We start from the raw sequence: 24,512 nt of genomic DNA, 5'->3' as shown, positions 1-24,512 counted from the left end.
CCTGTCACTTGGAACCAATGAAAAGAGCCTGGCTCCATCCTCCTTCAACCCACCCTTTAGATACTTGTATGCCAGTTGTTGACACACAGTTTCCTATCAAAACATACACTAAGGCGAGGCTGGTTCTCTTTTTAAAACACAGGGAAAAGATTTGTGTGACTACATAGTTGGATGTCTTGCCATCTACAGGGAACTCCATGCCACTGGGCACATACAGCTTTACCTAGCACTGGATATCAAACATGCCCTCTATTGAAGGGGACTGTACTGCAAAACATGAAGTTATACAGCAGAATAAACAGCACTGAAAGTCTCAGTGATACCTCATCACTCTGGGGTTGGGAAAGGGCGGGATACTGTTGGTAGTGGACATTATCATATACCTGCCCTGCTCCCACGGCAGTGTTATTACTGGGCCTCCAGAATTGTACAAATGGGAACATGCTGTAAAGACTGAGTCCTTCTTAGTCTCCCATTAAGCATCAATCCTGGCCTTGCACCCACTTCATTTATTTCCTACCCTGGCAGAGTGGGAAGCAGCCTCAGTATAGGTCCAGTGGCCCCAAGGCACCTCTCACAAGTCCCTCCCTTTTTCTTGCCTCAGTTATTCCAGACAGAAAAGGACAGAGGCACTGTCTTGTTCTGTAAAGTATGTGAGATGAAGTGAGGGGAAGTGTTATGGAAAAATATGGCCTTAATTATTTATCTGGACAACAAGGGCACATTGGATGGAGAATACTAGATACATTTTCAAAAGACTGTTCTCATTAAATTTAACTTTGTCCAAATGGAAAATTTCTAAAGAAAATGTGGACACTTAGGTTGATAAAAAAGTTGGATGTTCTCAACTGCCCTCCAGAGAGATCTTCTGTCTCCAGTGATCATGTAGGGGGTTCAAAAGTGCACAGATCTTAACTCAGATGTCTAAAGTCATGTGGGTATGATTTCCTGCTCATCAACAAAAGCAAGGATTAGAAATAAAGATGAAAATTCTCCCCCTGAGTCCCATCAGCTCCTTAATCCACATTCTTACCAAATCACTGTGGCAAATGCAGTATTAAACATCTAGATAATAAGAATCATTCTGAGAGGCAAGGGCAGAAATGTCATCTATGCATCCTAATGCACCAATGCTTAGATTTTAAAGTAAATGTATTTAACTATGGGGTATATGCAAGGCATTTTTTCAATAATAACTCTAAAATCTATAGAATAAGACAGCAAAATACTTTTTCTTGAGATTATCTGTGCCTTTCTATAAAACTACATAATGAGGAAAATATTTTCTTTTTCTATAGGAGAAAAACAGTTTAAGAAAATTATGAGAAAACATCAGTCCTTTAGTATGCTAAATTCTTTGTTTTTTTATAAAAATTTCTATTTGAATAAGTAAAGGAACTTAATATCTTTGCTAACAAAACAATTGCTTCATTCAAAGAAGCAGTTCCTGCAAATAAAGAGGTAAAAAATTAATGTAAGTCAAACAGTGAATGATTCCTTGCCTGAGAAATCATATTAAACTGATAAAATAAAAGAATAAACAAATAAACAAAATCACTTCAAAATCATTCCAGTATGCAGAACTGATGAAAAGTGGAAAAGAAAGAATGGAGGAAGATTGTAAAAAAAATATCATCTTAGTTACTGGCAAACAAAGCCAATTTCCATAATATTCCCTTCTTTCAGTTGTTTCTAATGAACCAGCTGCTGGACCAAGTTCTACACAACAGAGGCTGGCAGACGTCTTTGGACAGCTGAATCCACTTAAATGGTCCTTTCTGTTTAGAATTTGAGGCCAGTTCAGACCATCTTTTTAACACATTGACTCTTGCGTGAATCATACTGTGTATTTAGTTTCCTGCATTACAGCAAATACTGGGAAAGAGCCTGCATGCAATTGGCATTCACTCTGCAAAGTGTCGGTGTGCGTGGATGTGCCTAACAAGATTGTGCTTAGTGAGCTGAGCAGTTATATTGCTGTTCATAAAAATAAATGCGAGAGGTTCTTCAGTGCATGCTGGCTACCTTGGCCTGTAACACAGGTTAAGTCTAGCTATTAAAACAGGCTCACAATGCCAGAGAAAAGCTTCCTCCTGGGGTAGAAAGACTATGTATGAACTATTCAGATGATTAAGCTGGTTCAGGGAAAAAGCAAAAGGCTGGAAAGCTCATGCCAAGAATTAATGAGAATTTGGCACAATTGAATTTGAAACATAGCCTTGACTCTCCTTCAAACTCAAACTCCAGTCTTTTCCCCAAAACTACCCTGGATGAAATGATCAGCTTCCTGGCTCATATAACCCAGTTTTCTTTGAAAAGAGATTTTGCTTCCTGTTTTTGAAAATTTTTGTAACAACCTGGTATTAAAATATATTTCAAAAATAAAATAAAATGAGTTAGCACAGGTAAGTTTTCGGGGATGTTGAGAATCTGTGCAATGATTTACCTTTACTCTTGTTGCAACTCCTGGTATTCTAAGAAGTCCTTCTGTTTCCAGAGTTGCCTCTTCTATCTGGGCAATCAGCTGTCAAACACAAAGCAAACTGTATGAATGAAGATGCCAATTAAAAAGTACTGGTAGATACTGCTGATATACCGGAGCCTTTATGCACGTACGTATGCATGCATCTGTGCATGCACGCATTTGTGCATGCACATATCTAACAAGTACAAACACAGTTTACAAATGGATTACAGTTGTTGTAGATGTAGAAAAAAAATTTTAACATGGCTCTTACCTGTTTTATGAACACTATTAAAGAAGACTTTGTCTATTTTATTAAAAAAGAAAACTGTATTTTCTTAGACCTGCTTCAGACACTGAAGCAATTTTTTCCATAATTACTGTCTTAAAAAATAAATCCCAATTAATACCCTTGTTAAAGTATCTCTAAAGCAAAACAATTAAGGTAACATTGGAGATACAAATACTAACTTTCTCATAAATGCAATGTTATCAGAGAAGACCTAAACACTTTTAGGCCCTAAGAAAGCTTCAATTTTGAAAATCCTGGCATTTTTCTAACAAACTCAACAGTCTGCAATCCTACATATGGGTTAGATAAATCAGCAGAAATTCTATAGAAGTTCTTAAAACACATATCATAAATTCTGTTTCTCTACAAGATATGCCTAGAAGTATTCACTGAAGGATGGATCTAAGAGTATTCAAAAGAAATTTGTAAACGTCAAAAGCTGATGAAATCATTTTAGCACAAATGGTTCTCACAATGTTTAACAAGGGCAGTGCCTTTGTTACATACCTTCTTGTCCTAGCTCAAGTTAGAAAAATTATGCAACACAGTTGTGTATTCTCCAATTACAGAAATTAAAGGGGGTTTACCACTGTATTTACGTAACTGATAAATGCCATAAAAAAGATCAGACAGAAAAAGCCACAAAGTTAGAAAACAGCACTAAATGTGTCACCCTGGTACATTTTCCTTGGTTTAAAAAAAAAGAGAAAAAGGAGAAGGAGAAGGAGAAGGAGAAGAAAGAAAAAGAAAAAGAAAAAGAAAAAGAAAAAGAAAAAGAAAAAGAAAAAGAAAAAGAAAAAGAAAAAGAAAAAGAAAAAGAAAAAGAAAAAGAAAAAGAAAAAGAAAAAGAAAAAGAAAAAGAAAAAGAAAAAGAAAAAGAAAAAGAAAAAGAAAAAGAAAAAGAAAAAGAAAAAGAAAAAGAAAAAGAAGTGCTAACCGGCCACATCGAACTCTCACTGTACCTAGCTTACAACAGAGCAGTGACTGCTGCTGCATATGTTGGACACAAAGATGCTGTGGGCATGTTGTGGGCATGTTGTGTGATTTGCCACCACTACCACATCTAGGAGAAGGCAAGGTCTGGTGGCACTGCCAGCGGCCACAACTCCTTCACACACACTCACTCTTCACTCACAATTCACCCAAGTGCCCCCTTGGCACGCAGCAAGAGGTGCCCGCTGGCCACCACCAGCCTCTTCCCTGCAGGAAATCCCCTCTGTCAGAGCTGCTTTGCATGGCTTCATTAGCAGGCCAGAGACCTTAATTCCTATCAGCAGAAACTTCTGGTGGAGATACATAGATCAGTATTACCCACAGATTCTCCAGTCATAAAAGCTCTAGGCTAAATTATGTCATTATTTTTAACTCTAATTCCTCAATGAAATAAAAACTAGGTGCATTTTTTATTAACTTTTTTTTAAATGAAGCAGCCTTCCTATTAGCTTACTTCGTTTCATTTTAGTGATAACCAAGGCACATTCAAAAAATGGTACACAAAAAAACGTTCTTTCTTGCACATTATATAAATCCCCTATTCTTGGAAGGAATGTGCTGTAGAGAACAGGCAGGAGAAATGGGAAACTTTTTATTTTCATATTCTCTTTTAAAGAAAAACTGTATTCCAAATGACGTCTGCACCTTGCAAAACAAATCACATCTATAAGCTAGAAATGTTTATGTAGAATTTTCTTCCTGAAGAACTATGCTTACTATGTTGCTAGGATAGCACAGTGATCAATCACTTTTTGTCATTTGATTTCTTTTTTTCTAGATAGCATCTTTCCCAGAATTGTATTTTTACGATCCGGAGGAATTAATTTCTAGCCTGAATGACACAGCAGTGGTTTTGAGAGAGTGATGCAAAATTACTTTTAGTTTTCTGTTTCTTGAAAAATAACTTAACAAGCAGGTCCCCAAACCTACTAAAACAGTGATGACACAGCACTGAGTTTCTGTCAGTGTTAGGACAGGTCCACACACTGGTCTCTCCCTTCTCAGGCAATGAGACCTGTGATGTATTGGCAGTAAATCCAGAACCTCCATCATCTTTCCCATTATCTTCCCCATTACCGTAACACGATACAGGCCAAAGCACTCCCCCACGTACTAAAGCAACAAATCTTTTGGAAAAGGGCTGCTGCTACCACCAGAGGCAGTTATCCAGCCTGATTCCCACCCCTAGCCACCTGCCTTGTGGCCCAAATCACTTCTGAAAGGAGAAAACCGCTTCCTAGAAAGGTAGGTTCAGCCTGTGGGCCAGGGATTGAGAATTTCTATGGAGTTTCAAGTATTTGCTCTGACAAAAATAAAGGGCAGCCTTAATAATAATGGAAGTTACACCACCTTTATGAAATGGAATTTGGCTCCAGGGTTTTTTTATGCTGATTGTTAGTTTTCACAGACTTATTAATAAACTTGCCTAAATCATGGAGACCAGTTGTAACAAAACCCGAACTTTATTCCTTTAACCCAAAAATACATCTGAGACAAAGCAAAGTATCACATTTACTGAATTAGTAAGTAAAGCTGCAAACAAAAGTTACAATAACTTTGATTGACTAGAGTGATAAACTGAAAAATGTGCTACAGGGAGCAAACAAATCCAGGACAAAATGTTATTTGTTTGTCATTTGCAGGTATGTAACAAGTTGACTTGATCGTGCCCATTTACCTTTTGAAAAATCAGTGGGATCTTGGTTCCTGGCACCTTCTTCTGATCCTGTTCCAGTAAAACTGACAGTGGGACACCAAACAAGCCAGAGTCTGAAGAATAAAGCAAAAGAAACTGAGATATTACCCACATCTGTTCCAGTACATGTGATAATGGCATAAACCCACATTTTTGAAGCGATAAGCTTATTCAATACATTCACAGCTATTGACCTTTTGTTCAAAGTGTTTGAATGTCTTCGTCAATCGAGTTATTACACAAAGCATTCTGGCTAAAAGCATTCATTCATCTCTTCCTTTGACCATAAATCAGGAGTCTTCTGCTTAGACTTCGAATTGCCATCCACATATTCTGCAGTACAGTGAAATGAACTGCATAAATGAACCATCTGTGTGGTTCTGGTTTGCAGAATGGGTGTGATGGTGACCCTGTAACGCAGATCTTCATCACTCAATGCAAGTTATAACTGTTAAGATACAAATGGCATGAGTAAAATATCCAGAAATTTGGCTACTAAAATAAGACAGATGTAATTATCACCCAGAGTTACTCTGAACACTTCTCTATCACAGTTTTGACTGGAGCTTTTCAACCCCTGTGTTTTTGCACTATGCAACACTGGCAGGATAGCAAGATCACCACCTTGCCAAAGGTGTTTTGCTTTTTTCTTTTTTTTTTTTATAAAAGCAAAACTACAGTTAAGTCATGGTCAGAAAATAGCCTTTACAATAGTGCTAAAACAATGCAAATGAAAAAAAAAAAAAAAAAGAAATCTAGTCTCAGTTAATCTAGCCCTGATGCAAAACAAGCCTTAGTCTTCAAGGCTTGGGACTCCCATGTGTTCGTGGCCCAGATGAATAGAAGAGAATGGCCATTAAAGAGAGCTATACTAAGTAACGACTAACCCAAAAGTGGCTGACATAGAACTTCTCCATCTGAAGTACTGGTAATTGCTGTATGTGCAGTTTTTCTGAAACAGCATATAACACTACATGCAGCTAAAAACTCCTGCTCAGTATGATGCTATGCCAATATTGAACACAGAACAGCTGTAATTACTAAAAAGATGTCAGCCCTTGAGGGAATGTCAAAGGGGGATATATGTCAAAGAAATACATTTCAGTGCCAAATCAGGGAGTTCTTGTATCTCTATCAGCATAAAAAGTCTACCTATAAAATATGCATGGACTTGTACGTACAGTCAGTATCCATACCCCATAGTTTTATCATCTTGAAGATCTTGTCAATAATAAAAGTTTCTACTGAGATGAAGTTGGAGAAACAAACTGTAGGAGGTCAAGAGAAAGGCAGGGCTGGACACAGCACAGCATTCCCCACAATTATGTTTTCATCGTCTTTACATACTCAAGCACAAAGGAGAACAGACAATAGATCTGCCATTGTATGAATCAATTGGCCAAACAACACTTCAGGAGTGAAGAGGTGAGGGTCAGGTAGAGCAACAAAGCACTGAAGGCATTACATTGCAAATGCAGATTTGTTTGGCAGAAAGGGTGACATGTCATTGTCTACTTCCTACGCATTTCCATGCATCTAGCCCATCTTTTTTTTAATTTTTAAAAAAATTTTTAATCAATTCAAAATTTTTCATGAATGCCTGTCATTCAAATAATAATGTTTAACAATAAATTTGGGAAGAATTAATTAAAATCAAGACGCAAAATACAAGAGAAGAAAGTGTTTTGACTCTGTTTATTAGTGAAAGCACAAGCACTTTTGCAAGAAGAAAATGCTTTTAAGGGATCAAGGTCTCATAGATGTTTCTGTCTATGCCTTTTGCATTTAAAAAGTCATTTTGTACTACTATAAAGTGACAAACATATTCTGAAGAATCTACTGTACCTTGCTGTATATCTCTCAACCCTCTCTGTTGCTTTCAATTATTTAAAGTGAGCTGTCACATTCACTGAACCTTGGCAACAGGGTTTTGGCCCAAGCAGGCTTGTGATTAACTGGTAACACATTTCAAGCTCATGTAAAGCATTTAGCAGAAGCCAGAAATACAGAAAACAAACAAAGCACTGAAAACTTCTAGCATCTTCAAATTGGTTTCCATGTGTCCTATGTTTCCAAGAAAAGCACTGTGATTATACATATGCTCCAAGGGCTTGCAAAGGACCTGTTGCAGCTGTCTCGACATCCTCTGCAACAGCCCAGATCTTCCACTTAATATGATGCCATTCAGCATAAAAACTGAATTACGGCCTGAGTAAATACTGGATGGGCAAGGCCTGTGTGACACAGGAAAGTTTGTACCACACAGAAGAGGAAAACAGGTGACAAAGGCTCCCAGCATCTCCAGCCAAGAGCAATGAAAGCAAAAAAGTCAGGTAGAATCACAGAATCACAGAATTATTTAGGTTGGGAAAGACCTTTAATATCATTGAGTCCAACCGTAAAAGTAGCACAGTACCTACCTTCAGGAAAGCAGGAAAAGAATACCCACAAAGAGCACATACTCGTGCCCTCCCAGGAAATATATCAGCACATACAAACTTCTGTGAAGCAATTCTTCCTGCACAGCATGCTACTAAGAGAGTTTCCCTACTTCACTCACTTACTGACCTGAGTTTTAACTTTAGACAAAGAGCACGGTTCTGTAGCTGGAGTGACTATGTGCATGAACTTGCTTAAAGTGTGCCCTGAGTTTAAGGTGTATAATAAAATGCTGTGCATTTTAGTAGTACCTATGTTTAGTAGTACCATAGTAACCTATGTTACTACTCATATATTAATATAAATTTTCTGCTGGAAAATCATAAAGAACTGGATGCGTTTGTTTTACTGGATTAAAACAGACCCATTTGGTTCAGAATATAAAACACCGACTCACCTTTTGTTTTTATTTTTACAGCTTTTTGCTGTTTGAATTCTGTCCCAAGTATGTCATAGAGAGCAGTTAATTCAATCAGTGCTAAAGAATAGACTTTCTTCATGTCCTGAGGGGCCAGGTCACCAATCTTTGTAGTACCTGTTTTGTCCTTCGGCAGTCTGAAATTCTAAAAGCAGAGATTTGCAGCAGAGTGAATAATCCAAGTCATAACAAATTACTTAGCTCAAAGGCTGTGCTTCCTTCAGGGCACAACCTTTCATCATGAAGCCTGCTGTTACTGACTAAATCACGGGAGAATCCCCCAAATAGGTTAAAAAGCAGATGATCTCAAAATAATCAGAAGATTTAGGTTCCTAGTGACTTCTGGAGGTCATCTAATTCAACTGCCTACTCGAAGCAAGGCTAAATTCAAAGTCTGATCGTGTTGGTTGTTGTGTTGTCCAACTGAATTTTGAAAACTCCCAATAATCTCTATGGGCACTCATTCCAGTGCTTAATGCTTTCATGGGGATTTTTTCTACTTTGCAGAACAGAATTTCCCCTGTCATCACTTATGTCCATTGCCTCTTCTCCTTTCACTGTGCACCTCCAAGAAGAGTCTGGCTTTGACCTGCGTGTAACCACCTCCCACCCTCCCACACCACCACCTTCTGCATCCTTTTGCAATTTATAGTGGGAAATGGCTGTCCATGAACAATCCTATGCATGTACAACTGGGATAGAAAACCCTCTTCACCTATGCACACAAAATAACATATTTGGCTGCCATATTGTAATAATAAAGGGGTTCCCTTCTTAGGGAAGGGGGATCCTTAATTATGGATCATTTCTACTGCACTAAATGCTCAGAAGCTGCAGTCAGAGACCAATATAAGTAATTGAGCTGAGAGGGCGAGGGAGAGGAACTTCTCAACTCACAGAGGTTTTTAACTCTTTCTCTCACCAGCAGGCTTCTATGTAAGACTCTTGCCTGTGCCTGACATGAGCAGTGCGCATGACTCAAAGCAGGAGGCTGACAAGACTTTCTTCCATTTGGAAAGATATATCATACTCCAGAATTATTTTCTCATCCTGTACAAACCCAGTGATAGTAGAGATGAATTGCTGGTTATGGTACATGACTACAAGGGCACAAACCAAAACATAAACATAATTTACAAATTGTAGACAAATAGTCAGTTTCCCACCTTGAGGTTTCATTGACTTGAACAAACATGTATGTTTAAAAATAACTGCCAATGATGAAAGTGCAACAAATAAAAAAAAGTAGATTTAAATATGTAACTCCCTTCTTTTCCCTATCATTTTGCCACTCCTTTCATCACTGAAGGAGAAATCCAATAGCCATGTCTTTCAGCAATCCTTCATTAGCCTAACTGAAAGTATAATTAATATATGTATTATGCATATATATATGCACATATATACAGAAGTTAGAGTACAGCAATGATTTCCTTGTTACAGGCTGCATTAGAGAGGCATGACTCAAACACTTTAGAATCCATTTCTAAATATCCATTAGTGTCTGGTTTATAATGTTTAAACTAGGATACATGGGGTAATTACTATTTGAAGAACTGCATGTGTCCTTATCTAAATTAAGTGTTTGAAGAACTGTGAAACATTATTACTTCGGACACTATGTTTACTCAGACATGTTTGCATACACTGTTAGGAAAAAATAGATGTTTTTCACACCAGTCATTAGTTTACAAGTCACAGGTAACTGCATGTTCATGAACTGTTAGGTAGAGAGAGATCTTCAAAGAGATGCCTGAGGATCAACAACAAAATGCCTTGGAGGATGTTCTTTTGTATTTATTTGGATTCATTCAGAATGAGCCATTTTTTTATTACAAGTTGGAACGTAAAACTGAGCACAAACCCTTAATTTCTTGCCATTTGACTTTGGACTTCTATAGACCATTCTGTTCTTCACTCTCATCCCTCATCTATCTGCATTGGATAACTGCACAAGGTTTCTACAGGCATCCACCAACCCTTTTTAAACGACAACAGAGATTTGTATTACAGAGGCAAATCATCTCACCTCAGATAACAGCAAAAGGGGCTGTAAACAAATGAAGTAAGGATACAGTTTGTGTACAACTACCACTATTCCAGCTTAATATTACCAGTCCATTGTTGCTTAACATAGAGTGCATTCTGCCAGACAGACAATGACATAAATAGGCATAAAAGCAATTACTTCCATGTTATTGAGAAAACTACTCCCAAAAATGAGTTGTCTTGAGAAGGTCTATCTCCACGAAGCTGGCTCTGATAACGTTCTTCTAAATCTAATTCACCCACTGTCAGATAAATATTATCCAAACAGTATCACTAGTAAAAACAAAGAATGAGAGCAATAAATAGGAGAAACACTTACTGGGAGAAGAGTGTCACCCCCTCCACCCTTGCACATTTTGCCTACTGAGCTGTCTTTGAGATTAGCTGCCTGTTCTGCAAACGGTATCTCCAAATTGATGTCAGTGTCCGAAAACAGCACATCTTCAGACGGGCTCTTCTGCTCATCCCTTCCAAGACTGAACTTTGGACCTGAAAACAAAGTAAAAAAACCTAATAATCAACAGCAGCACAACTGAGCACCACTCAGTGCATGAGAGTAAGTTTAAAACCAAGTAGAAGTTAATGCTGTGCAAGGGATGGACCATCTGGTTGCAAATTCACCAATTTCTGCATTTTTTTACATCAGGTGAAAATTTAGCTTCTTACAAGGGTCCACCTTTTGTAATTTTTCTTGAATAATTTTGTCAAGGCATGGGGTCTTCTCCTATTTATCTGTTATGAAAGGATAAAGCAAACCACCTCAAACAAACAGCAGACTCCCAGAATCTTCTAGAGCCAAACAGCTTTGGCACCAGAAGTTTCTTGCCATCAAACACTTTCCAGCCTCAAAGACTGTAACATCTTGCAACCAAATCATCGATTCTTCCTGCTGTTAAAATTTCAAAAGCAAAAGAGAATGTTTCCTCTATGATCCAAAGCATTAACATCTGGGAATAACAGGGAGTACACAGATCATGTCTTTGTCCCAACATTCTTGTCCTCACCTCACTTTGAAGAGTCTATATTCCTCAAAACTGTTTGGACATGTTTCTATGACACAGGGAAGGACTAAGTACACAACAATGGCCTTACTTCTCTTTCTTTGTTCCTTAAAGGAATCAAACACTAAACAAATTTAGAATATTTTTGTTTTTTTTTTTTAAAAAAAAAAAAACAACAGAAGGAATAAAAGGGGGAGGCAGTTCTGCTTTTAGAAAAAGAAGTTGTCTAATTTCATAGTAAAATAACCGTCGCTTTTCAGTCTGAAGTTAAAATATATCATGAAAGAAGCAAGAGGAAAATTATATTGTAAATAACACTATTTAATACAAAGCATCAAAGACAGTTTAGCAAGAGAAACATTCTGATCTCTCTACCATCTCTCTTGTGATGTGGTGCTTCTTAACATCCAGGACTAGGTTCCTTGTACAAGACATTACAAATACATTGCAAGTATTTGTGATGAAATTCAGACTTTCTTAAAACCAGTGCAAATATAAAAAAATCAATCCTGCTTATTTCAGTGGGACCATGATTCTGCCACTGGCTCCTACCCACAGGAGACTGCAGCCTGTTCAAAGCTAACATACCACAAGTGCAGGAAAAGTGGGATGGAAATGGACATGAGTTGAGGAGGAGAACCATGAGCACTACATATGCTTTGGTGTAATAATATTGTGTAACATAATAGATTAATTTCTTTACACCGCTGTGGGAAATTTTTGTATGGCCTGGAATAACTATGCTAAACCAAGCCAGAAAAAAAATCCCCCAAAATAGTTACAGCTATAGCAACATTTGACCTTGAAGCAGGGGAAAGGCTGCAGATAGAGTGATTAAGAGAGAAGTCATCAGGGAAGTGCTGCTCCACACTGATACTTTCAGTTGTCTGCAAAAAAGCTGAGCTGCAAGTACGCAACCCAAACAATATCTGAAGCATCAAGTTCAAAAAAAAAAATACATCAACTAGAAAATTTTTCTGAATTGTATCCACATCCAATTGAAAGACTATACAAAAAACAAGATCAGTCTCTGATATTCTTCAGAGCGAGTCCTGAAAATGATCTCAGTCTGCTAGGGCCAAACTCAGGGGACCTGACAGTCAGGAAAGTGGCTGCAGCCACCACAGCCGCTCTCTGGTAGGGCACAGCACTTTACGCAACCACTTGTACTTCAATGAGATATTTCCAGAGAGAGAAGGTGGATTTGAGCTAACACTTTGACTCTATTTACAACCAAGCAATGCTGTGAGAAGTAAAATAAAACATTTCCAAATTTTGCCTGTTGTGTGTGTTACTCACCACCTGCTCTTTCCAGAGTAGCTTCTCCTCACTTTCCATAGACCCCGAAAGACGTCTGGGGCATAAGCTAAAGATTAAGCTGATCCTGAAACTAGAGCTGCTCCTTACGGTAAAGAGATATATGAGACTCAGTAACCAAACATATCCAAGGTCAAATTCATCCTTGGCTTCGATCTTCAGCCTCCCTGTGTGTATATCTGTATACATCATGTAAACTGTTTAATGCATCCGAACTAAAGGAAAACAGTTCCTGTCCCCCCAAGACTTCTGTCATGCTAATGTGGCCTATATGTGACCTACATACTTCCTACCAGCCTGGGAGGGATCTGATGTTAACAAACAATAAAGCAGTAGCTCCTATTTCAGTCCTGTGGTCATAGGAAGGTGCTATGTAAAGCAGATGTCTTGGTAATGCTGTGCACATTTTAAAGGTCTGGAACTGCTGCTGTAGTGGGGAATTTCTTCTTGATCGTGTAGTCTTGCTCCTATTGTTGTGGATTCATTAACTAGGAAGCAGCTGTAAGAGGAAGCAGCTTTGGTGTTCTGCCAACCTGCCAACTGCATGCAATATTTCATGAGAGGAATGCAAGTGTGATACAGAAAAATGTAAATACTGTCTCTAAGGATGTGGAAACAGTGTTTTACATTAGTCCTGTACCCTTTACTTGGTTCACAGTGCTATCTACGCATCAGATAAAATTATGGGAATTATTCAGGAGTGGGGTGGGCGCTACGTTTTGCATTTCTTTTTAATAGGATATGGAAATAGCGGAAGTGTCAGCCTTGCTATTTCCTAGTTTTGCTAGAGAATCTAGAATATACCTCGCTGGAGCTATGCTGACAGATCTTAATTTATAATTGGAAAGGTGGGAATGGCTGATTTAGTTTTTTTTTTCGACTGACAAAGCATTTCTCTAAAATGCTAATTCATAGATGATTTTAAATAGAAAATAAAAAAACTTTGTAATCTTTTCACTAACACTCTATCGCTCCAGCCATAGGTTACTCATTTATCACGTAAAATGAAAAGCAGAAACAAACTCTTTAATTAAAATATACAACCACATTTCCCTATTTTTCCCCATCAAGAAGCAAACATCACAGCTCTTTTCTCTCATGGTACACATAGTTCACGCAATTCTTTCATCCATTTGCCAGATCATTATGCTTTGAGGTTGCCTGTACACAGTGGTTTTATCTAACATTCTTCCCTTGTAGCTAATCCTATGTGTTCAGGACAACTGCAGTCCCGCAGTAAACTGACTTTTGCTGCTTCCCGATATAAGCTAACGCATATTTAGCTTTTCATCTGCTTTATTTTTTCCTTTTTATTTCTTGAGAGGTCTCAACCAACACGGTTATTTACTCCTTTTCAAACGCTTCCAAAGAGAATTACTCTTTTTCTTTAATAGCTGTTGAACATATTGCTAGTCTTTAGTGACTGTTATGGATTGTTAAAATGATAACATCTTTTGACAGCTTAATACATGACTCTGAATTTTCTTTTCGTTTCCCGTAGACACATTCTGTACCTACATGAAACAAAGAGGCACTTAAAGCCAGTAAGTGAAGGTCCTTCCAAAAAAACTCAAATATTCATCTACCAACAAAAAATCTTAAGAACTCATTAAACTGTTCTGTTTGAGCAGGATCAGGCAGAAAAGAATAAATACATAATGGTTTCATTTATTCCCTGAGTTTGGATACGTTGTTTAGGCAAGAAACAAGGTGTGTCAGACTGGCAAGAAAGGAGGAGTGAGCACAGGTTCACGCAGCCCGTGTATGCTCTAAGGGCAAACCATTATCATCCTCAGTCTGGCAGAAGCACTTGGGAATGAAGCATTCAAATACCAAATTCGGAACAGAGACATCACCTTTGGAGAAGTCATTCACTAACAGTTTTAAGACATCTCAATTTAAGCTTTGGATTTTCTTTATAATGTCTGAGATTATATTCATATTTTTCAGGTAAAACTGGTACTACTTCTCTGTCAAAGGGGGTTTCCATTTTAAAATAATGTCTTTGGATTTGGATTTCATAAATATTTTTGATCTCTGCAATATCAGGCATTGTTTATTTTGTGTAACACTAATTTGCTCATCATTCTGGAGAAAAGATCACAGCACAGCACTGAAACAGGTGTGGTATTTTTAACACCACCAAACTTGCATGGTTTGACTGCAAATTGAACTGATTTTTTCTTCCTGCTCCAATCTTGGGAGCAGAGCCCACTTTAGCATGTTGACAAGAGCAGAAGTGTATCAGGATGTAAGCAGGCTTCGTTTGCCATCCACATCACAATCTGTGCTGAGGAGAGGTAGCATATGGGATTTGCCTTTCAGAACTTCCCATTTCTGAAGGGTTCACCGGGGCCACTGGGAAAAAAAGAACCAGATGTGATAAAAACTCTGTAATAATTGCTTGGTAATTTTCCAGCTCTGACTCCTACAGTGCAGTTTATTGACACAAGCACCAGGCATCTCTTCCTTCCCTTGTGCTGAACCAGCAATCTGGCAGTCCTCTGAATTTTTCACTGTTCTTATTGGAGTGAGGTTTGCTGAGAGGGAGGGGGGGAAGGATTAACGGCACTTCTGGAAACACACAGATTTGGTGATACTCAGGGCTGGTTTATATTCATCTGTACCACTTCAATTTCCATGCACATCCTGTATTGTCTGTTGCTGTTTTCTAAGTCTAATCCTAAAGTAACCATTTTTCCAGAATACTACTGGTTAGTAGTCTATAACTGGTGCAGAAGTTTATTTGGTGGCTTAATTACAGATAAGTAACTTGTGGTAGGGAACTTGATCTGCCTGCCTGACTATTTAAGCGGCTATAGGGTTCAGTGTAACACCTATGTGCTATCCAGTCCCCTGGAAGAAGAAAACCCAACATACAAACAATGCAGAATAGCAATCCAGTATCTTAAAGCTTAAATGGCTGCCAGTTAATATCCTGATCTCCACAGTGATAGGTATGGCAGTATAACAGGCATGGTGCAACCCCTACTTCGAAGAAACCTATGATGATGCAGGGCAGACACCCTTTGGACCTGAAGAACAGCAGAAAACTTTGTCAAAGTCTTTCATTAAAATTCATACTCTAAAAACAGAAACTATGGAACCAGCTAAGGACTTCTGTGATGCTCTGTCCTACCTGGCAGTGAGAGGGAGGGGTGTCCCGTGGGTACAGCACCCATCTTGTGTAATCACACACTGTTGAACATAACCCAGTCCTACACACACAGAATGCTATTCCTTTTCCATTTTCCTTAAAAAGGTAGACAACTTTTTGTTCCATCCCTGGGTTTTTTTTGCATTTTGAGATGCAGATATACAGCCAGTTCTCACTTTCTTTGGATGTTTATAGTCCATTTGTTTTTGTTCTCTTGTACACACTGATGAGCTTATGTATAGTGCTTCATTTCCTGTACTGTACAGCAGAGATAAACCAGTAGGGACAAATTAAGTATCAGGAAAGACCTAAACATAAACTATGAGAGGAGACTTCTCCTAGATGACTCCATTATAAGATGATCACTGGTAACAAACAAGGTTTCCCAGGTGGCGCAAAGGACGCTATCTATAGCCACTCTTAAAAACTTGATAACACTACAACAACACAGGCCAGAACAGTTTCTCATAAGAATTTCATTTTCTTTTGCTGAAAAGTTACTGGAAATATGGACCTATGTAGCAGCTTGTGTAGTTGAAAGCCTACAAAGCAGAAGGGGAAAAAAAACCAAAAAGAGATAGTTTGTCATTACCTTTTGTTCCATCTTGTGTTTCATTTTTGTTTTCACTTGTTCTCACAGTTGAGGGTTCACTTCCATCACAGACCTAAGAAAGGAACAATAAATATGCATGCCTATAAAAAACAAATGTATGGTTGTAGAAAATCCTTTGACTCTGTGCTGCATTAAAACATATACTCCTGCAATTCAAGAGCATGCAGTAGCACACCTGTGTGTTTCAGTAGAAAACCCTTTGCCAAAGTCTACGGGGATCTGAAATGTAGGTAATTAAAAACATAGTAATTAAGTCCATTCCCCACTCTTCCTAAAAGGATAGGTGGGTATAAGACTTAACTTTCCAGAGTTGCAAAGAATAAGAAAATGTATTCTTTGACCTGAAGCCATAGTTTGTACTGTAAAGGATACAGAAAGGGAACCTGGAGGAGACATTCTGACTGACTCAGTCCACATTCCTTCCTCTTGCAAAATCGTACATGGTTGCCTCCCCTACAGAACAATCCCATCCCTTTTGCAGGGCAGCCTGACATTCATATCTGTGCTTACAGCTTAGATTCCCAACAGCAAAACTACGACTCTTCAGAGAAACAACAAAACAAGAAAGAATTTGAACCGTCTTCTCCTTTCAACAATGCTGCACTACCCAGTCTCAAAATTTGTCACATTCCATGAAATGGATCACACTTACTATAGAAAAAACTATTTCAGAACATGTAGAAAATCTATACCCATACACATATATGGGTATATATATATGGGTATAATTTGTGGGTAAAAATGTGTATGGGTATACTCATACCCATGTATAATATGGGTATACCCACGTAGTATGTTTTTTTAACTTTTTGGCAACTCAGATAAACAATGAAAGTTTAGCACTCTGGATTTTTAATGGTATTTTACTCAAGGACTGTATAACTCCATACTTGCTGAGAAAAATATAAATCAATTTTTAAAGATTTCTCCTACCAGTATAAACCTGTGTATTACCTTTTTTTTTAAAATCAGGGTTCTTGAGAGGTGGAAGAAGACAGCATGCTGTCCAGAATGTCGTTACTGTTTCACAGAACAGTAAAAGCAGACTGGGAAGCTGTCAAGGTACCAAAAGTCTAGCTTCTCTTTGGGAATATGGCAGGAAATTTAGTAGAAACATCAACACAATTGTTGCGTTGATGCGAAACATCAACACTATTGTTTTAACTTTCCTCCTGCTTTCCTCCAGGTGAAGGGAGGTTATAGGAATTTTTGAGGCTATTATTAAACTGGAATGACTTCATACAGCTGCAGATGGCTTCAGTCATCTTCTGTTACATAAAAAGCTTTCAAACGATGGGAGAGTAACAAAGCACTGAGGTAAGTTACCTAGGGAGGTTGCAGAAGCTACTTCACTACAGGCTTTCTGTGAGAGATTAGATGAGTAACCACAAGCAATGATTTCTGGATAATCATCTTGCTTCAGAGAAAGGAACGTAGTATAGTTCTGAGGGCCTACACTTGTACTATTTTATTTCAGTCAAGGAGGCAGGTTTAGAAAGATTCTTTTTTTTCCCCAGTTATTTCCATATTTAATAAATATTCTGACCTTCTGTTTTATACATCTTAAATGTCTACAATCATATGTCTGTTTGCATTACTTCTCACTGATGTCATCAATATCAAAACATGTAGTTTAAGAGACACAGAAGCCTACTGAACGCCATGACATATAATTTTCAAACATTACAATGTGTAGTTTAAATACAACAACATGAGTATTTCTTGTGCTTTACTGAAATAACATACTTGAAAGGGAAATTACACTGCTTTAAGCTATATGATATTTTACCTAAATTGCTCTGCTATTGTTATCTTGTAATTTTTAGGTGTTGCCAACTCCAAATCAGATCCCAGAAAGCTTTTATGGAGTTAATATCCCTTCTGCAACCACAGGCAAAGCAGAACAGTGAGAGGGAAGTGTGCCGCCAGAAAATACATCTGAGCTTGCAAACACCCCCCACTACATTTTACCTCTACTGAATTTGAAAGGAGTTGCCTAAGGAGAGGAAGCTGTTGGGAGAAGGAGGAAGTTAAACCCCCTCAAAATTTGCCATGCTTTCCACTGTCACTGCCACTGTGCTGAATGGTGGCAGCAGCAGCGGCGAGAACGAGGGACAGGGCTGAGGTCAGGTAAGCTAGCCGTGCGCTTTCATCAGGTCAGTCTTCTTATGGCTGAAGACCTCATTGCTTTTGGGGGAACAAAGAGGACACATACGCTTCTCCACAGAAGAGGAATTCTAATCATAGTATAGATTTACCTCCTTCCCCTTTCCTGTGTACGGAAGAGAAACTCTCCCATTTGATACCCCACGAGAGGCGATAGGGACCCTTCAGGATCTGTTAGAGCAACTTCCCACAAACGGTTTAATGACACTCATAGGCCCTGGGAGTTAGTACAGGGTCTAAGTCCCAAGCTGACAGGCATAAAGACCTAGCCAACATACAGCAGGTTAGGTTGATGTCCCTTTATTTTCCTTTTTTTTATAAAAAAAGAAACTTGAGCACCAGTAAGTGAGAGGTACTGCCCCCTATCTGGCAGACCATTCGAGATGGCTGCAGGGCACTACCACCCAAAGATATAAGTGGGCTTTTGATAGGTCTTTGGGTGATTGTTGTAATGAGTTTTGCATCTGTGTTAAAATTAATTCAGATTAATACCTTGACCGTGAAGTAGTTGTTTTATTAATCACCTTTAAGTAATACAAGGACAATATACATACTTCTTTCTACATACTAAAATTGTTCAATGCAATCTCAAATCTGGACCAACGCTATTCCCATAAATTCAGTAAAAAATTCCCTTGGAAATCAGTGAAAAGTTAGACACAAATCTTCTGGAGTGAAAAGTTAGACACAAATCTTCTGGAAACATCCCTTTTGTGTCTGCACATCCCTCTCCTCTCCCCACACGCCTACACATCCCTCTTTTCTCTCTGCCAGAATCAAACAAAATGACGGACAAGAACTTACTTTTCCCTTTGAGTCATTTTGTATCCTGAAGATGTCTCTGACATCAGGAATCTGATGCTGTTTGTTTTTTTTCCTCATGGTTTGCGTGACAGTCTCTACTCTCTTTTCTACTGCCGCCTTCTGGGTTCGGGTCAGTGTGGACAAAAACACCATGCTTTCCAGGGAGTCACCAGAGCTCTCACCAAACAGATTTGACAGACCTGCCTCCTTCAGCCATTCTTCTTCCAGTTCTCCCTCTGAGCAAGGCAAAGAGAAAAAGGCATAAACATTGGCTTTCAAGTACTGTTAAGCACACTGGATGTTAATAACATGATATAGTTCATGCAGCTCCCATGGAAAGTACTACGCAGATCCACAATTAGGAACGACTACTTACACTGTCATGACTTGTAAAAAAGCTATTGTTTCCAAAGAGCTTCAAAAGGGTTAACAAGTGATATCAAAGCTTTTAAAATAGCTAATCTGACATAGATTGCTAAGGGGCAATCTTTATTATAATCTACAGCACTTCTGTTAAATCATATATCATTTTATAAATGTACCCAGATATAAATGTGTATGGGGAAGTTTGAAAGCCTCTGATCATTGACGCTTCATTGGTTTTCAGTTCAATCCTCAATCTTTTTAGCTCCTTTACTGATATGGTTCTGCCCACTTTTCTTGATACATTAATTCTACAGCTCTCCACTAGCTCAATTTAATGAAGGACAAACCAGACTACAGGAGTCACCTTAATGCTGTTTTTTAATCAGTTCTTATGACATGGTCTCCAGCCTGCTGACAGCCCACAAAACAATTGTTGTTTTAGTCTTATTGCTGATAAGGTATCCTTTATTGACAGATCACTGCACATGAAAGAGGAGAAAGCTATTAAATACTGTCACCAACGGCAAAACTTCTGCTTCTGAAATCAGTATCTCTCTAATGATACTTTCTTTCAAACACTAAGTTCTGTCTGTAGCAGCCGAGCTTGTGCTGCTCGCCAGCAACCCTCTCAAACATTCAAGCAACATTTCCATTTATCAGATATCTAAAATTACTCCAAAGCTGGCATGTCAACTTCACTATTGACTGTGGTTTCCCACAGTGCCCAGTGCACATCCAAGTGGGCACCTGGATATTAACAGCATTCAGAAAACAGACACAAATTTTAAGTATTAATTTTGCTATGGCTGTGCGGCCAAACACTGAGCCTCTGACAAAAATCAGATTTTGTTATTAGGGCTGGAAAGAAAGGCTAGGCGCACTCTCCAGAGCAGACATGAGCAAGGTATATCCCATCTCTCCCCTGCCTTGCCTTTGCATGACCGTGTCTCAAGCAAGCCCCCACCCAGGCAGGCCCATCAGCCAGATGCAGTGTCCCGCACGTTCAGGACTACTCATACCCAAGCAAGGTGCTGCACATTAGGCAAGGTATGGGGCAGAGCAACATCTACTCGAGCTGATCAACTCAAATGAGCTGCCTCACTTGGGCTTCATGCCAGAGTCAGCAGCTCAAGCTGGAGTGGTAACTAGAGGGAAGAAGGCTATATATTAATAAAAAAAGAAATGGTGGGGTTTGGGGGGCAGAGCCTGAAGTGAGTTGGGTTAAGAGAAGAGGCTCATGTGTTGCACAACAATAGGCTCTGCTGCTCTGGAGACAGCCTCACAGCTCTGTCTGATGCCCTCCTCCCCAGGCACATGGGCTCAGAGCCTTGCTGCTTGCTCCGGCAGCCATGTTGCTACCCACTTCAGAGCACTTGAAAATAGCAGTGATATTTCAAAATGTCTAGGGAGGCAGAAGTGCAAATCCCTTTGAAAGCTAATGGAGCACATCTTCTCACTCATGGAGAGGCCATAACAAAACACAAAACTCACCATTTTAATTTACTGAGACTGTAGGCCTCTTGTAAGAATAGGAGAGAGGCAGATACTGCACTGTTAAAAAATAATTTTTGACAGAAGAATGGAATTAAGGATATTACTCCTCTTTTGTCTGATAAGACAAGAAAAATAAAGAAATTGCCCAACTTCTAAGATCATGCCCTCAGGAGCGGCCCATAATTGATGCTTCTGAGAAACACAAACAATACAACTGAACAGTCACAATAGTTACAAGTGTAGAAAGTTACTCACTAAACTTAAACCGGTTAATCATTGGCTTGTCTTCTAAAGCGTGAGGTTTCTATTCACAGTAGCTACAATAACGAACAACATACACAAAGAGTGAAAGGGTAAGTTAGTTTAACAGCAAACCGCAAATAAAGCTTCAATTGATGTGATTTGCAAGTACAGGCACCTTTCTGATGTTCTGCAAATAAAATTTAAAGGAAAACCAGCCTTTAACTTATCTCTGATAGAATTTTCTTTCAGGGCACTACCTGTTTCTGCTGATATGCATCAGAAGCAACAGAATTTTCACAGTGGATGTTCAGCAGAATGACCTCCTTTTTGATTTAAGTGTGTTTGGTGTGTGCCATCTCTTGAAATAAGACTTAAAGAAAAATCCCTAAATCAGCAAACTGATTATCATTCACAAGAAGAGATTTCATTACCATCTGGCTCTTTCACTACAAGTGCTACTCGTTCCTCATGATTATTTCCTCTGGTTTCATGGATGTTTTCAAGTTCTTTCCAATAGTCATCCATAGACAGTTCATCCAAGGAGTCCTGGGATCCTGAGCGGTCAAACGATGCTCCATCAGGGGTCTTCTTGGAATGGTCATGGTTCATTGTATACTGGCCAGACCGACGGCTACAAACATGAACCAAAAAGCAATTCTTGGTTAGCATTTTAAAATTCAGGATATATTGATATCTGTGAAAACACTTAGTAATGAATTGTGCCAAAGTATCTAAGAAAACTACTGTCAACAAGCAACCAATATATTAAAATTATTTTTAATATCTGGAATATATTTTTACTTTAACGTTTCTGCTACACATATCTCCCAATCTAGAACAGCACAGGAGTCTGCATTAAAGAGAAAACAATTAATCCAAGTTCTAGTAATCCTAGTTACACCAAACCTCTAATTCAGCTCACAACAGTCAGTTCCACAAACTTCATGATAAGTATCTTCCTAGCATCACCATTCATAAAGATTTTTTCAAAAGTGCCTTTTTGCCTGAGTAAATTCTTATAGCTTGACAGTACCCCCTACTTTTTTCCTTTGCTATTCTGCTTTTATTTTTTATAAATGTTTAGTTCGGTATCAATGACCTTAATTACATTTGGGAAAGGACAAAGTAGAATTACTGAAGTTACAGTTTGTGAAGTAAACTGGTGAGTCCAAACATTTAATAAAGGCCACTATTTGTTTCTATCTTGCTTCCTCTTTAACTGAAAGCTTATTATTTTTATTGTCTGATGTTACTGGGTTTTGGTTCACCCTGCTAAATGTATGTTGCTAAGGCTTTCAAAAGGGATCTTTCATCTTAAGTATAGCTGCAACTAGAAAGAAGAAACCAACAAGCTGAAACCTTTAGGTCTCATCTTAACCTCATTAAGTCATTGCCAAAAATTACCACTGACCTAGCAAAGAATTCCTCTTAAGAAGTGTAAAGATTATAGTGATGTTATCCTTACAGTCCAATATACCAAATCACAAGCCACAAACTGATTCGGAGTATCAGAAAGAAGACGTGGATTACATGAGTAGCAACCTGATCTAACTTCAGTTGGTCCTACTTTGAGTGGGAGGCAGACAGGACAAGATGATCTCCAGTGGTCCTTTCTAAACTAAGCTACTCTACTATTATGACACTATATCAAAATTCTTCCTTGTATTAAAAAACAGTAAGTTCTTAACATTTCACAAACAACTTCAGATGTCTTTTATGTCTGAATTTGACTCCATATTCTAAAAAAGGAGGCATGGTTTGGGGTTAAGTAGTAAATATCACCTATTCCGAGACAAAAGCATATCAAAGATCAAGCATTGTGAATTTATCACAATGTAAACGCAGTAAATTAAGTCCTACCTTCCCATTTGGCTGACTTTGCAAGTTTATCTAGAATAAAAACAAAAGCACCCCGTCCTTACATTTTATCTTGGGACAATTAATGCTTGTTAGCTGCCACTAAATAAAAAAAACCCATACCTTTCTCTCTGGAGATAAGTCCCTTGTATGTCCAAGTCACAAATCCTTTCACACCAAATGTGCTTGATTCTCTGATAAGAAATACTAACTATATGGACTTTGCCTTTAAAGGTAAAGAGCCTTACGGAAGGACTATGAGTTTCCACCTGCCCTGCCTCTCTGCTCCAGGTACAAGTTAATAAATGACAACGAATTACCAAGCTAATATGCACCCCAACACCATACCTTAACCTGCCCTTATTTGAAAACCTGGGTAAAAAAATATGTAAAGGAGTATTTAGCTTCTGCATCAATGGCAATAACAACATCTTGCTAGTAGTGCATGTTACCCAATAAATACAATTTCTCCATGTAGCTACCTCAGTTCTTAAACTCCTCCTGACAGGAGTGTCCCATGTGCGACCTGTGCTGTTTGCGAATCCAACACTAATCACTGCAGAAAGATGTTCATGGAGCCGCATCAGAAGTGTCCCCAGCAGCTGACAAGAGGTGTCGAGTGTGGCCAAAGCAGGTCAGGGTTCCCAGCCCTTGCCCTGGCTTCCCTCCTCCTGCAGCCGAAGGTGCTCAGAGCAGGCCGGGTCCCTCTCAAGAACAGACTCTGTACACTGGCGCTGCTGCCTGAGTGAGGTCAGGTTTCAGCTTATCGTCCCCGGGTTCAACTCTGCGGAGCTGCTCGACAGCGTCTTCGGTGGCCTTTCACCTTTGGAACAACCTGCTCTCGCTCACCCACCTCAGCTGAAATTTAACCAGCACAGCACACCACGCCAAACATAAAACCAACAGATCGGCTACGTTAAAAGTGTGCGCTTTGCGGGGCTGTGGCAGGCTGAGGTGGGATACTCTGCGGCAGGACGCGGCTCTGTGCCACGCTTCCAGGGAAGCGCTCCTCCTGTCCTTCTGAAAAAGCCAGCTCGTTACCTTCCCCAGACCAACTCCTGTCTCAGAGAAGATAAGTCTGTGCCCTGAAATACACAGCCGATACTCAGCACAGAGCACTCAAGGCCATTTTCGGGGCCCTGT

General features: G+C 39.0%; 1 protein-coding gene across 1 annotated transcript in view; it reads right to left on the bottom strand.

The window, feature by feature from the left end:
- The window catches only part of ARHGAP18 (Rho GTPase activating protein 18), a 68,701-nt gene that overhangs the window by 18,129 nt on the left and 26,060 nt on the right, over positions 1-24,512 (bottom strand). Inside the window, exons 2-8 of the mRNA XM_082481087.1 lie at positions 21,944-22,143; positions 19,410-19,645; positions 16,419-16,491; positions 10,671-10,840; positions 8,282-8,447; positions 5,428-5,519; positions 2,447-2,524 (exon numbers count right to left, since the gene is read on the bottom strand). Of these exons, the coding sequence (XP_082337213.1) occupies positions 2,447-2,524; positions 5,428-5,519; positions 8,282-8,447; positions 10,671-10,840; positions 16,419-16,491; positions 19,410-19,645; positions 21,944-22,143 (1,015 nt within the window). The remainder of the gene's footprint in view (positions 1-2,446; positions 2,525-5,427; positions 5,520-8,281; positions 8,448-10,670; positions 10,841-16,418; positions 16,492-19,409; positions 19,646-21,943; positions 22,144-24,512) is intronic.

Source organism: Vanellus vanellus (assembly GCF_965231255.1).
Source record: "Vanellus vanellus genome assembly, chromosome: 3".
Taxonomy (NCBI): domain Eukaryota; kingdom Metazoa; phylum Chordata; class Aves; order Charadriiformes; family Charadriidae; genus Vanellus; species Vanellus vanellus.
The sequence above is the reverse complement of the archived record's forward strand: the minus strand, read 5'-3'. Positions and strand labels throughout refer to the sequence as shown.